At 57.1% G+C, this 14,421-nt stretch overlaps 6 protein-coding genes across 6 annotated transcripts; 4 read left to right on the forward strand and 2 right to left on the reverse strand.

The window, feature by feature from the left end:
- Positions 1–122: 122 nt before the first annotated feature.
- On the forward strand, positions 123–781 carry SODALDRAFT_375486 (hypothetical protein; the record flags this gene model as incomplete). Its single annotated transcript, XM_028614753.1, has 3 exons — positions 123–265; positions 365–680; positions 737–781. The coding sequence occupies 3 exons, from the start codon at positions 123–125 to the stop codon at positions 779–781; spliced, it is 504 nt and encodes a 167-aa protein (XP_028471098.1).
- A 36-nt stretch (positions 782–817) lies between these two features.
- On the forward strand, positions 818–2,818 carry SODALDRAFT_355501 (hypothetical protein; the record flags this gene model as incomplete). The annotated part of the gene is made up of 1 exon (XM_028613819.1): positions 818–2,818. The coding sequence occupies one exon, from the start codon at positions 818–820 to the stop codon at positions 2,816–2,818; it is 2,001 nt and encodes a 666-aa protein (XP_028471099.1).
- A 664-nt stretch (positions 2,819–3,482) lies between these two features.
- On the forward strand, positions 3,483–5,732 carry SODALDRAFT_375488 (general substrate transporter). Its single transcript, XM_028614754.1, has 2 exons — positions 3,483–3,912; positions 3,991–5,732. Exons 1-2 carry the CDS (start codon positions 3,645–3,647, stop codon positions 5,502–5,504), a joined length of 1,782 nt encoding a protein of 593 aa, XP_028471100.1. The 5' UTR covers positions 3,483–3,644; the 3' UTR covers positions 5,505–5,732.
- Positions 5,733–7,430: 1,698 nt separating this feature from the next.
- On the forward strand, positions 7,431–9,926 carry SODALDRAFT_348050 (major facilitator superfamily transporter). Its single transcript, XM_028613337.1, has 2 exons — positions 7,431–7,921; positions 8,016–9,926. Exons 1-2 carry the CDS (start codon positions 7,479–7,481, stop codon positions 9,592–9,594), a joined length of 2,022 nt encoding a protein of 673 aa, XP_028471101.1. The 5' UTR covers positions 7,431–7,478; the 3' UTR covers positions 9,595–9,926.
- A 76-nt stretch (positions 9,927–10,002) lies between these two features.
- SODALDRAFT_289217 (NAD(P)-binding protein) lies at positions 10,003–11,641 on the reverse strand. Its single transcript, XM_028608618.1, has 2 exons — positions 10,857–11,641; positions 10,003–10,752 (listed from the first exon to the last, which is right to left on the reverse strand). Exons 1-2 carry the CDS (start codon positions 11,325–11,327, stop codon positions 10,144–10,146), a joined length of 1,080 nt encoding a protein of 359 aa, XP_028471102.1. The 5' UTR covers positions 11,328–11,641; the 3' UTR covers positions 10,003–10,143.
- Positions 11,642–12,059: 418 nt separating this feature from the next.
- SODALDRAFT_327487 (SOF1 protein) lies at positions 12,060–14,253 on the reverse strand. The gene is made up of 4 exons (XM_028610444.1): positions 13,941–14,253; positions 13,751–13,838; positions 13,082–13,678; positions 12,060–12,956 (listed from the first exon to the last, which is right to left on the reverse strand). The coding sequence occupies exons 1-4, from the start codon at positions 14,054–14,056 to the stop codon at positions 12,411–12,413; spliced, it is 1,347 nt and encodes a 448-aa protein (XP_028471103.1). The 5' UTR covers positions 14,057–14,253; the 3' UTR covers positions 12,060–12,410.
- Positions 14,254–14,421: the final 168 nt, after the last annotated feature.

A 14,421-nucleotide genomic window follows, 5' to 3' on the forward strand; every position in this document is an offset into this window, starting at 1 on the left:
CCGCCTGCTCCCAATTTAAACTTCTTTTCCAGCAGTTCCCAACTACTTTACTATTCGCACAACGTAAGGTGGTCTGCAACCATCGTACTCCGCACAGAAGAGTAAGGTACTTAGGTAAGTACATGTCATCTCATGTCACTCTTGGATTTACGTGTAAAACACTCGCGAAAGTCCATGATCCCCATGCTTTCTTATCAGCACCACCTTCGTCCAATCAGACGCTTCTCTCAGGCCAATTAATTGTGTTGACCAACCGGAGGCGTCTGTCCGCCCCATCTGATAAGGCCGACTTGACTGGAAGGCCCCCCTCCACCCCCCCACCTTTCCCCCCTTCTCACTGAAGTCTAACGACCTCTACGTGTAGGACGACCAGGATCATCAATCATCAGGGCATTCTTCGTACATCAGTCGCACCTCAACCATCATCGTCCCCTCATCCACCATTCACCTCGACCAGCTGTTTCCGCTTGGCCCATAACGAGCATTCGCAGAGATCGAGCCGTGACTCGTTGAACGCTTTCACCCCCAGAGAGAGGCACGAAGAACGCACGACAGTGATAGCTCTCCTTCACCGACTCGACTTGGTACGGCTCGCCCCCTCACCTCCACAGACCCAGTTCTCCAGGACATCACACGCAATTTTCGGCGGAGAAGGGAGGATCTTGAAAACTCACGAGACGGTTCTGCCCGTCTCCGTGGCTTTTCTATAACTCCCTTCGGCTGGCGAGTCCAACAGCTCAACCAACGTTCCAGAGAGCGTTCGATTCCCACGTACCCGTGATGCAGGTGTCGCGGAGGCCGAGGAGGTATCATCACGATGGTTCAGTGGTGGGACTCTGCCAAAATAGAGGCTACCGTCACCCGCCAGTTCGTCTGTCGCCACCTGCTGCCCCAGGAAATTGAGCGCTTGGATCAGTCGCTCGGTTTCGGCGACGGCTTGACCGACGGCACGTACTGGGAGTGGATCAACACCAAGGCCAAGCGCATCTTTCTTATACTCGTCGACCTGAACATCCCGGATCAGATTTTCGGCATCATCGACGATTCGTGGGACGACCATGACCTACCCATCGCCGAGGACCAGGTGGAGCGTCTGGCCTTGACGGCTGTCAGGGATGACAGGATGGACAGGAAGTTCTTCCTGCGACAGTTCCACTACACCATGAAGCTCCTCCAGAAAGGAGAACACATCGTCTACCTAGACCATGACATAGTTCCAATAGACTCGGCGGACCGCCGGTCGTCACTCCTCGGCAGCCACTCGATCGACAAGGTCGCGCTTCCCAACTGGCCCGGTCGCGTCTTTTGTCGTCGCCGGATACCTCTCAGTCACACCAACAGTCCCGGAGGCTTGACGTCCGCAGACTTCCAGGAAGCCATCAGCAGCATCAAGGGCATACAGCACCACCACCTTGTATGCTATTTCGCATCGTACATCCACCAAGGCGTCGGCTTTGTCCTGTTCACCCCAGCGATGGATTCGTCCCTCAAGTCGTTCCTCGGTAGCGCGCCGTCGAGCTTCAGGAACCTCCCCAAGAAAGAGCGGCGACACCTCGTCATGAACTGGATCCTCTGCCTAGTAGACGCTCTCGCCTACATTCACAGCCGTCGATATTCGCACGGCAATATCAAGCCATCAACGATCCACCTTACCAATCAGCTACACATCTCGTTCTCCGACTTTACGCGAATGAGCACCGACGCGCTAACGGGACAGCCGGAAAAGTCCTCCTCCTCGTTTGACCGTGAATCATACGACTACGCCGCGCCGGAACAATGGTTTCGACCCACGACGGGTCCATCGGGCTACACTGCCGGCAACCGCAAGAGCAAGGGCGCGCAGGGCGCCATGTCGACGTCACCCGAGAATCGTACTAGTTTCTCCATCCCACGCAACGACAACCCCAGCAGCCCCAGCGCCATGCTACAGTCCCCCAACCCGCAGCTGGACGCGCAGGCGGCCGACGTCTTCTCGCTCGGGTGCGTGCTCCTGGAGATGGCGGGCTTCCTCCTCAAGAAGAGCACCAAGTCTTTCGCCACGCACCGGGCGTCGAAGAACAAGAAGGCAGGCCGGGGAGGGGCGGTGCCGGACTCCTCGTTCCACAAAAACCTGGGCCAGGTGGAGACGTGGATGTCGACGCTGGCGAAGGAGGCCACGAAGAAAGCGTCCGACGCGGACGGCGCGACCGTGTTTCGCGGCGTGGTACCGATCCTCCACGTCGTCGCCCGCATGCTCTCGGCCAACCCGGACGACCGCCCCACCGCCGACGAGGTCCAGCTGCGCGTCTACCAGGTCATCACGCACTACTGCGGCCTCAAGGAACCGCACTGCGTGCATCGCTACGGCGGCGGCGGCGGGTGGGACTACGGCGTGGGGCAGCTGCGGATCCAGTCGCCGACCCCGATGGACCCGACCACGGTGATGGTGTCGCGGCGGAGCACGACGTCTTCGCGGCCGACGCAGGGCAGCGGCAGCGGCAGCAGCGGCAGCAGCGGTAGCAGCAGTCGGAGCCGCCCGGGGCAGCAAGTCGCCGGGCCGGCGCACTCGCGGACCGACAGCAGCGGGGGCATGTCCAACAACGACCATGACAGCAACAGCGACGACATCAGAAGCTCGATCAGCAGCGGGAAGGACGCGGAACGAGACCGCGGGTCGAGCGCGGGGTCGGTTTCGGTTTCGATATCGGATTGGGACCTGGCTGCGTTGCGGAACATCCCCGTGACTAAGACGAGACTGTCCGGGACATGGCAGACCTCATCCGCTGCCGTTCACCCGCAGACTTTATACCCTGAACGAGGCGACCAGGCGCCGGTCTAACTGATTTACTGTCCTCTGTTCCTATATATTACAAGTCGAAATAGGAGAGCCTTTTTTCTTTCTTTTTTCTTTCTTCTTTTTTTGTTCCGTATCTTGCCTATATACCTAACGAATCTTGGAGTGGTCTGGGTGATAGTCGGCGAAAGGCGACCAGGAGAGGAGGGCGAACAGGTGTCCCCTATATTGTGTTGGAAGTTTCCACTTATTTATCAGGTCTAGAGTCAAATAAACCTCGACATCGATGAAAGGAGCAGAACGGGGGCCGGGGAAGACTGTTGCGAATATTCAGACGCTCCAAGGTAGCGATCGCGGTAGCGACTCGGGGGAACAAATTAACTGGAATTTTGTACTTTTTGCATCTGTTGTCCAGCCCTTTGCATGTTCTAGGTATAAAAGTACATTCAGCTTGACATGGAGTTTCCTTCATGTCTGTATGGAGTATAAGTCCTCGTACACAGACGATCACGAACTACCCTCTGTGCGGATGGATACCTGTACGAATACGCACGCGGTATCGCTCGGTGAAGAAGGATAGCTCACCGAAATTGATGACTAAGTCCAGCCAATGACAGATGATCATTGCTTTTTCGATACGCACAACGGGATCCACACCAGAACTTCGGACAACGACCTCCACCCACCTAATTAATAACCCACTGTTTCTCTCAACTCGTGACATCTGGCCTCGAAGCGCACGTCTGGAAGAAAAAAACAACAAACAAGAACAAGCCATGCCCGCACGTTGAGAAAGCTCCGCGGGCTTCTGGCATTTCGTCCGTTGCGCTCTCTTCCCACCCAGCCCCATCCATACGGATAGGCTATAGCCATGCCTTCGTCCCAGTCTGCCGGGGCGCCGCTCATGGCAGACCGGCAGGACCGGGATCACGGCAAGGACCCTGGCCGCAACGCCGGCGACGATTCTGCCGCTCTCCTCCAACAGGAGGACTACTACGCCGACGCCGCCGATGACGGTGATATCGCCGCCGAGCTGGACCTTGTCGGTCTGCCGAAGCCGGGTCAGCCCTCTGCGCGGGCCGGGGTTTTCGTGTGGTTGCTCACCATGGCTGCATGCATCAGCGGCCTGCTTTTCGGATGTACGTTTTTGGCCCCCCCCGGGACCTCGTCCTTCCTTCTCTTCCTCGAGAGACTAACGCATCGTACTTTTTATATAGACGACACAGGAGTCATCTCGGCCGCCCTCGTTTCCATCGGCACGTCCCTCTCCGACCGCGAGCTCACGTCATTCGACAAATCCATCATCACGTCCAGCACAGCCCTCTTCGCCCTCATCGTATCACCCTTCTCCTCCATCGTCGCCGACGCTCTCGGCCGCCGCCGCGTCCTCCTCCTGGCCGACTTCCTCTTCATCATAGGTGCCCTGCTCCAGTCATCCGCCCACACAGTCACATCCATGGTCCTCGGCCGTGCCGTCATCGGCGCCGCCGTGGGGGCCGCCAGTTTCGTCGTGCCGCTCTACCTAGCCGAACTGGCGCCGGCCTCGCACCGCGGCCGGCTCGTGACGATGAACGTCCTCTCCATCACCCTGGGCCAGGTGGTCGCCTACGTCGTCGGCTGGGCCCTCTCCGTGTGGGGCGACCGCGTCTCGGCGTGGCGCTACATGGTCGGCCTCGGGGCGCTGCCGGCGGCCCTGCAGCTCTCGGTGGTCATGTACATGCCCGAGACGCCGCGGTGGCTGGTCATGGTGGGCCGGTCGGCCATGGCGAAGAGGGTGGTCGCGCAGGTGGCGGGCGGCAGCAACGGAGGGGCGGCGATGGCGGCGACGGCGGCGGCGGTGGTGCGGGAGATTGAGGACGAGATCCGCGGGGAGCGCGAGGCCATGCGCCGCGAGGGTTCGCCGCGGCTCGAGTGGTGGGGTGGTTGGCGGGAGTTGGTGGCGGTCCAGCGGAACCGGCGCGCGCTCACTATCGCCTGCCTGCTGCAAGGCTTGCAGCAGCTGTGCGGGTTCAATTCGCTGATGTACTTTTCGGCCACCATCTTCTCGCTCGTCGGGTTCCGCACGCCGACCATGACGGCCATGACGGTGGCGGTGACCAATTTCCTCTTTACCGTGGTGGCGCTTTTCCTCATCGACCGCATCGGCCGGCGGCGCATCTTGCTCTACTCGTTGCCCTTTATGATCGGCGGCTTGGTGCTCTCTGCGTACGGCTTTTCCTTTATCGATCTGGGGGTGCCCGAGGCACCATCCACTACTACGGCTGGAGACTCTGGGGTCGGTGTGCCAGGATCAGGGCCAGGGCCAGGGCCAGGGCCAGGGCCAGAGCCAGACACAGGAGAAGGAGGCGCAGGGGCGGGAGCAGAGGGACCCGAGGGGGCGGCATTCATCATCCTGGTCAGCATCATGGTGTACGTGGCTTCGTACGCGCTGGGGCTGGGCAACGTGCCGTGGATGCAGAGCGAGTTATTCCCGCTGGCTGTGCGGTCCATCGGCAGCGGGGTGGCCACGGCGACGAACTGGGGTGCCAATTTCATTGTCGGATTGACGTTCCTTCCCTTGATGGAGCTTCTGAGCCCGTCGTTGACTTTCATGTTGTACGCGGCCATCTGCGTGGTAGGATACGTCCTCGTGTGGCAGATTTACCCGGAGACGGCGGGGCTGAGTCTGGAGGAGGCGACGATGCTCTTGGAGAATGGATGGGGGTTCGACCGACGAACGGATTCCCCTTGAATGATGATGTGAATGGGCAGACATGGGAAGGGAAAGGGATGAGGACGGCGTATAGACACGGAATAGGCATATGAGCGGCGGCTGGACTCTAGGTCGCCTGTTCTGGTATCTTTTTTTCTTTTTTCTTAGTTATCATGATTTGATGATTTTCCTGGTACATTTTTATCCATGAAAGCACTCTATACATGTATCCCCCAATCTAACCCTGTTGTTTTGTGAAGGGAAGACTCCGAGTATTACGACTCCTCACGGTGAGGCTATAATGGACTACCTGGTAGGTATTTCGATGCAATGCCACGTCGGGGGGGCGTGTAAGGTACGGAGTACTGGGTACGTTGCACGAGCCCCTGATTGCCCGCTTGGCGAGACGTTGGTGTCGTACCTCAGTAATTACTTCGTTCGTACGTTGTACGTGTACTTGACTAATCGACCCAGAGATGGGGACCAAGGTCACCTGCAGCTCACAAAATCTTTCCAACCTGCAGCATACCTTATGCAGCATGACATCACTTCGCGCTGGGTGGTGCCATAGTCGTCTTCTTTCGGCGGTTTGTCTGCCTCCAATTGATTTGTTTTGATTCGGAATTAAAAAATATTGAACCCGAACCCAATACGTTCCACGCTCTTATAGTCATGTCAGAACTGCGATTGTTGGACTCGCATTTATGATACCTAGATAAAATGATAGTTTAATCTATCAATGTCCTTCAACGAACCGCCTCAGGGAGTAAAGTCTCAGTGGGTTTCCCGGCCGATACCGATACCGAAGCCGGTCCAGTCTCACTTCGGACCTGTGGTGCCGTGATGTGATAGGTACCTCAACAGGCTGAGCTGAGCACAGGGCAGCAGCGAACTGTACCTATGAATCGGACATTATTTTCATCTCAAGGCATTCTTCCGGTCTTGAGCTCCCCATAGCAGCCCCTTGCATATATTTTTTAGCCGTTGCTTGCCGATAGCTTGGGCTCCATCGATTTTTTTTTTCGTCTTAGGTATCCCTTCTCGAACTATCTGTGCAGTCATTGCTAATGTCTTGGCATTGAGACTGTTTCTGTTTGCCCCTTGCTCTTCGGTTTTCTGGAACCAATGCCCTAATGCGATTATAATAAGAAACGGGATAATCAGGGTCGACTACAGCGTAACCGTAAAAGGATAAATACGATAAAAAAACGGTCAGATTAAGGGATTATAAATTGATTATATTAAAGCCATTGCTTGTCATAACGCCGAGAACTGCCGCCCTATCGGAAACGGCGAGGAAAAAAAGTCGCCCCTCAATGCCCTACCACGAGCATTATTTGGTTATCTATACATAGTATTTTCTCCATCATGAAATGTCTGTTTCTGTGTAATTCGTACTTCCTAGTCGAATTATTTCTTTCCTTCTCCCTCTTTCTCTAACTGATTCTCTTGGCATTGATAACATGTCAAAGTCCTCCTTTCTCTCGGCCGGGAGAGTCCGAGTCCCGAATCCGAATCCCGAGCCCCGGGTCGTATGTTGACGTACGTTGTACGTGTACGTTGCCTTCGACGTTTATTGTCTTGCCCTGTCTGTCAAGGTAACCCCGTGCAGTAATTACCGGCTCTACCCACCCAAGGTACCCACTACCCACTACCCACTACCCACTGCTCTTTCTTACACCATCCGCCACATCCTGGACCTTGGGCCCAACTACTTATCTACCGGGCAGTGTCCCGGACAAGAACCAAGTACCTAGCTTAAGAGTCTAAATCCTTTAGCTTTTTTCAGTTCCTAGAACGGAAGTAATTAGAGGGTTCTACCTTCCCCCCTTACGTCCCCCATATGACTCAAGACTCGAGGTCAACTCTTCCTTTAATTCCCACCCGTACGACTTGACGTCCCCCCCTCCCCCCCCTTGCTTTCTTCTTTGACGACTGACTACGACTTCTCGTCCTTCCCCCCTTTCAACCAACATCTCAAGTTGATCACCAAATATCAGATATCCTCGCGTCATGGAACCCCGAAGTACGGACATGGACATGGACATAGTGGACCGCGAACTCGCGGCTGCAGCTCGCGAGGCGTCCCCAACCCGCTATGTTAGTCGAGACAGCAGGGAGATCGAGCGTGTCCTGTCCGCCGCTACGAGCTCGAGCACCACATCTTCCTCCTCTTCCTCCGCCCAGCCCTACCAGCGCATGGGCATAAGCCGTATATCGACCCAGCCCGACCTCGAACGCCATCCCACCGCCCTGAGCCGCATCGCCACCCAGCGCAGCCAGCACAGTAACACCGTCGGCCGCAGTCTTAAGAGCCGCGAGTCCAGAAAGCCCCTGCCCGCCATGGGCGCCGGCAAGCCCTACCCGCCCCCTCTACCAGAGCAAGAGGAATACGTTGTCGAGTTCGATGGACCCGATGACCCCATGCATGCCCAGAACTGGCCTCTGAGAAAGAAGTAAGTCAGATACTTTTGGATTTCCCCAATAGAATACCCCAAGACAGAAACCAATGTAACAGATACTGACTGACGTCTTCCCCCACTCGCGCAGGATGATGACGGCCGTGATTCTGGGTTTCACCACACTTACCTCCGCCTTCGCCTCGAGCATCTTCTCCGCCGCCACCGGCCCCGTCAGCCAGGAGTATTCAGTCTCGTCCGAGGTCGGCCTGCTTGGCGTCTCGCTCTACGTCCTGGGTTTCGCCTTTGGCCCAACACTCTGGGCCCCCCTTTCCGAACTCAAAGGTCGCCGCCCCCCGTTAGTCATTGCCATGTTCGGCTTCTCCGTCTTTTCCATCGGCGCTGCCACCGGCAAGGATATCCAAACCATCCTCCTCTGTCGCTTTTTCGCCGGCTTCTTCGGCGCCTGTCCCCTCGCCGTCGTCGCCGCCGTCTTCTCCGACCTGTTCGACAACCGTACCCGCGGCGTGGCCATCACCATCTTCTCCATGGCCGTCTTCTCCGGTCCGCTCTTGTCCCCCTTCATCGGTGGCTTTATGGTCGAGTCGCATCTCGGCTGGCGTTGGACCCAATACCTCGTCACCATCATGGGCTTCGTCGCCTTCCTCCTGGACCTGTTCTTCCTCGAGGAGACGTATCCGCCTGTCATCCTCGTAGCCAAGGCCGCCGAGCTGCGCCGCCGCACCCGTAACTGGGGGATCCACGCCAAGCAGGAGGAAATTGAGGTCGACTTCCGGGAGCTCGTCAGTAAGAACTTTTCCCGTCCCATGCGCCTGCTCCTCTTCGAGCCCATCGTCACCCTGCTCTCCATCTACATGGCCTTTATCTACGGCATCCTCTACCTCTTCCTGACCGCCTACCCCATCGTCTTCCGCGGCGTCCACGGCTTCAACGCCGGCGAGTCCGGCCTCACCTTTTTCGGCATGGTCGTTGGCCAGCTCCTCGCCGGCACCACCGTCCTGCTGCAGCAGCCGTGGTACCTCCGTAAACTGAAGGCGAACCACGGCGTTCCCGTCCCCGAGTGGCGCCTGCATTCCGTCGTGGTCGGCGCCGCCTTCTTCGCCGCCGGGATTTTCTGGTTCGGCTGGTCCGGCTATACGGCCGAGGTGCACTGGATCGTCCCCACCCTCAGCGGTCTTTTCACCGGCTTCGGTCTCATGTCCATCTTCCTCCAGTCCCTCAATTACCTCGTCGACTCGTACCTCATGTTCGCCGCCTCCGCCATCGCCGGCAACACCTTCCTCCGTTCACTCGCCGGTGCCGGTTTCCCGCTTTTCGCCCAGCAAATGTTCAACGGGATGGGCATTCAGTGGGCTTCCACCGTCCTGGGCGGCCTGGCGGCCTTGATGGTCCCCATCCCTCTCATCTTCCTGCTCTACGGCCACAAGATCCGCGCCAAGAGTGCCTACGCCCCGACTTTTGCCGCGCCAGCCATGGGGGAAGATGACAGCTTGGAGGCCGGTTTTGACGTCTCCGTACCCGAACCGGGACCTGTTTCGCCGGAGCGCACCACGAGCGGAACTATCGGCGCCAATGGTGGCGCGGCGTACCTGGAACGGCAGGGTCCTGAGTACGAGAAGGAAGCGGATCGGGCGAGCAGTGAACACTCGGCTGCAAGATCGAGCGTACCGAGGACGACCGGTGGCAGCAGGGGGGATGATGTCGTTTAATGAGGGGGGGGAAGACGAAATGAAGAAGAAACGGACGCACGCATTTTGGTGGTTTCGGTTCTTATTCCTTCTCTACTTGTTTGGACGATCGATTGTGTTCCGGCGTTACGGTTAGAGCCTATGGACACCGGCGGGGAGGAATTCTGAGAGTCAAAGTTGAGTTTTGATGTTTGAGCGGTATATGAGCGTTTTGCATATAAGCGTTTGCAACATTAATCACGCCTCGCCATGCATGGATACGAGGCGTCGTTAACTAAAAATGCATACCCTACTTAATAGACCAGCGAGCAATTGGGAAATAGGATTGAGTCCTGATATCGTGCTCGCACTGGATGTGCCTGTGCCTGCGTGTATGTAAGATAAGGTAGTGATCACTTGATAATACGAAGGGACAGATATTCAGATATTCATTGGGGTATTCGATTGGGTTGTTTTCTAATGTGTCTTCTATGTTCCCCCCAGTCCTCGTGGGCGCCCGCGCCGATCTCCCCCTACTTCCGAACCTCCTCTGCCATCGGGTGCCGTCACCAGGCGGTAACGCACTTCCCATCAGTCCGCCCTCTTCTCCTCCTTCTCCCCAGCGAGCGACCGACCGCGGAACGAGCGCATAGCATAATCCACGCCCGACAGGCGACGGGCGACGACCTGCAGGGCGGCGGGCAGGACGTTATACCAGGGGGCGCAGCGGGCGTATAAGGGGGTGGCGACGCGGGCGCCGCGGCCGGCGTCGATGGCGGCGACGACGGCGCGGCACACGTCGACGGGCTCGACGACGGGGGCGAGGAAGGCGTTGGGGGAGCGCACGCCGTGGAAGAGCGGGGTGGAGAGCTGGCCCGGCTCGACGAGGACGGCGCGCACGTGCGGGTGGGAGGCGCGGAGCTCGGCCTCGAGGGAGCGGTGGAGGGCGGTCAGGCCGGCCTTGGCGGCGCAGTAGTCGGTGAGGTGGGCGGCGCCGAGGTGGGCGAGGACGGAGGAGACGGTGACGATGGTGCCGCCTTCCTCGGCGCGGGTGATGGAGGGGAGGAAGGCCTTGAGGGTGTAGAAGGCGCCGAGGAGGTTGGTGGAGATGGAGCGCTCGATGGAGGGGAGGTCGAGGTCGAGGAGGGGCTTGCCGTTTACGATGGCGGCGTTGTTGATGAGGATTGTCGGCGGGCCGAGCTGTGAAGCAACGGTTAGCTGGCTAGTTTGGGGGGTGAGAGAGAGAGAGAGAGAGAGAGAGAGAGAGAGAGAGAGAGAGAGAGAGAGAGAGAGAGAGAACGCACATCACGTTCAATTTGGGCGGCGACGCGGGCTACTTGGTCCTTATCGCTGACGTCGCACTTGTAAAAGGTCACGCCGCGGGCCTCGCCGTTCTCCATGTCGCGGACGTCGAGCACAGCTACGGAGGCGCCGCGCATGCCGTAGACCTCGGCGATGAGGAGGCCCAGGCCGCTAGAGCCGCCGGTGATGACGATGACTTCCTCGGAGAGGTCGACGTGGCGCGGAGGGCCGTAGGCGATGCGCTGGTTGATGATGCCGGCGACCCAGGTCAGGGTCAGGAAGGCGGCCCAGGCGATGGAGAGCAGCATGGGTGGGGCGTCCCAGTGCATGGTCTGGGCGCGGAAACTGAGGGGAATGATCCAGGCGACGAAGGGGTGGAAGAAGGATACGTTGAGGACCTTGAGGATGAGGTCGAGGGACATTGGTGCGAACCACGAGTCGCGGTCGCCTGGCGGTGGGCTGGAGTAGTCCATTGTGGGGGGGAAGCAGAGAGAGAGCGAGAGAGAGGGAGAGGGAGAGGGAGAGGGAGAGGGAGAGGACGACAAGACGACAAGAGGTTGGCGCTTCCACCGAGGTGTCTCTTCTGCGAGGTTGGAGAATGGGTGGTAGAGTTGTGATGCTTCGAGCTCTGCTCGGTACCAATTAAATACTTCGGAAAAGAATGAAAGTGAATATGAACACTAAGGGGATTAAAAAATTGCAAATGAAGCAAGGAAACAAAAATAAGAGACAGAGAGAGAGAGAGAAACAGTAAACCAGCTCTCGCCTGAAGACGAAGATGAACACGAGACGAGACGAGGAGAGAAGAGAAATATCAGTACACTGTAAGGTACCTTAAGGTAGAGAGCGAGATGGAGGGGGGGACAAAGTATCCGTAGCTCAAACATTGGTCCGTACCAGTACATCTTTCGTGAAACAATGAAACGCAACTGGTTGACCCCCAGCGACCCCACTGCCTGAGCACATGTTTGAACCCCTGCAGGTGCTCCTATGGTGGTTTTCTTCAGCGGTACCCCTGGCGTGGTCCCACCGCTTTTGGTTTCACAACGCTTCTGTGCCTGGTCCAGAACCCCCCAGAACCCCCATAGAACATAGACCCTACAACGTATGTACCTTAGAGACCTCCCTCCTTCAGTCCTAAACCTCTATCCAAACCACCGTGTCCTACGTCCGAGATGCGTACAATTGATTTCGGTACAGTCTATCGGTCTATCCACGCACCTGGTTACTCTTATTCTCTCACGAACCCGTCATAAGAGTGCCCAGAGCTCACTCAGCAAGACACGTGGTAATATGGTGCGAAGAAGGTCATTTTATACCATGGGTGCATGAGGATCATCAGCCATATACAGGTTATATGTGCGCAGACCATTGTTCCTCTTCCTATTGTCCCAAGGTGCCAACGCCGAGGAAATGCAGCGGATAAGTCTCAGGCCGAGAGAAAAGAAGAAGAGGGAGAGAATAACAAGTGAATATGAACCCTGACCCGAACCCAAGATTGAACCTGAACGCCTTGACTGCCCTTCATGTCTCTCATTTTTTTTTTCGTCTTCTCTTCACTTTTGACTCCCCAATATCATCTTCTCGCGCTCACTCCGCCTCTTCTCAAACTTCTTCCTCGAGTGTTTCCTCTCGTTCTCCTCCCTCCTCTTAATCGCCTTGAGCTCCTCCTTCTTAATCTCGCCGGCCTTCTTCACGACCTGGGGCACGTGCCTGTGCCTCTTGATGCGCCGCACCTCGGGCATGTGGCCGAACCTCTCCACCAGCGCGTCGTTGTACTCCAGCGCCTGGCGGTGGCGCGCCGTCTTGATCCCGGCCCGCTCCGACGCGTTCGTCCGCCACAGCCGCACGTTGCCGTCGTCCGACCCGGAGAGCACGTACTTGGAGTCGGGGGTGAACATGGTGCTGAACACCCTCTGCATCCGCTTCGTGTGGTAGATGTCGCGCGAGTGGCCCTTGTCGCGGTTCCAGAGCCGGATCGTGCGGTCGTACGACCCGGACACGAGTTCTTCGCCTGTCGGGCTGAACTCGACCGACATGACCGCTGCCACGTGGTCTTTTAGAATGTTCAGTGACCTGCCCAATTTTCTCATGTCGAAGATCTGCGGGGGGTGGGGAGAGAAGACGAGTTAGCTGATCTTTCTTTTAGAAGGAGGAATGGAAAAGAAAGAAAGAAAGAAAGAAAGAAGAAAAAAGAAGAAAAAAGAAGAGAAAAAAAAGGCCATACATAAATGTTGTGGTCTTCGCTGCCCACAGCAAAGTTAAACGCCTCCATAGGATTCCACGAAATGGCGTTACAGGTAAAGCTCAACGTGGTCTTGGCCAACGGCATCGACGTCCTCAGATCGAACAGAATGATCGACCTATCCAACCCGCACCCGGCCAAGACCGACGTCTCGACCTGGTTGAACGCCACAGCGTTGATGGTATCCACGGCGTGGGGCCAAGCCAGCACCTCGGGCGCCGCGTTGTGGCGCTCCAAGTCGTAGACGGCAATGGAGCTCGACGACGACGAGGCCGCGAACACGTTCTTGGAGCGGTGCGTCGACAGGCTGGTGAAGCCGCTGCTGCCGAGCCACGAGGAGAGCGGCGCCGCCTCGCTCGGCGTGTTGTAGGGGTCCCAGAGCTTGACCGTCTTGTCCGAGGCCGCGCTGAGGAGCCGCTGGTCCTTGGTCCAGCATACGCTCCGCACGATGTTCTCGTGCGCGCTCTTGGTCTGCCAGGTCTCGTCGCGCGTCGTGAGGTCGAATACCTTGATCGCTCCGTCGCCGCTGGCCGATGCGAATCTCTGTAGGCTGTTGGGGTCTTTCGCCATGCTGTAGACCTGTGTCGCTTCGTTAGACCTCTCTCTCTCTCTCTCTTTTGTTTTCCCTCTGCCTTCTTCATGGTTACTCACTCCGTCGATATGACCGGCACCCAACTGCGCCACAAAGGGCGCAGCGTGCATCCGCTCTAGCTTGACCGCATTGAGGGCCTTGGTGTATCTTTCGCCATCGAATCGTCAGTTCCCCTGGCTCCAGTCCAGTTGGCTTCTTTTTCTTTTCTTTCTTTTCTTTTCTTTTCTTGAGATGACCAGCTTGACTCACTCTCTTGCGCGCTCAAATGGATGTGCTGCCGAATCTAGATTGCGAGGCAACTTGACCACATCTGTCCCTGCTGGTTGATATTCCTCGACCGATCGGCTCAGAGCTTTGATTTTCATGGTGAAAGCTCAACCTCAAGATGGCATGCTTCTTCAAGTGTCGGTATGTGGTGTGAAGCGTTTTGTAACTATGCGTGCGTGGTCATGCGTGGTGTCATGGGTGCGAAAGTAATTTTTCTTTTGTTTCTTTTTGTTTCGATTTGATCGTCGGGTCTTTTGCTCGTTCTTTGGCGAGCATCCCAAGTCCCAAGTCCCCCTTCCAAACTTTCTCGATTGTTCTCCAAAAATTTCGAGCTGCCATGGTGGGGGGAGCACGGGGTCCCTCTCGGAGAATTATAACCAATTATGTTTGTGTATGGATCAAAGTCGGGCCGCAACTTATGGGACTCTGCTGAGATAATCACCAGTGCAGTGTGTACGTTGTA

This window comes from Sodiomyces alkalinus (assembly GCF_003711515.1).
Source record: "Sodiomyces alkalinus F11 unplaced genomic scaffold SODALscaffold_1, whole genome shotgun sequence".
NCBI lineage: Eukaryota > Fungi > Ascomycota > Sordariomycetes > Glomerellales > Plectosphaerellaceae > Sodiomyces > Sodiomyces alkalinus.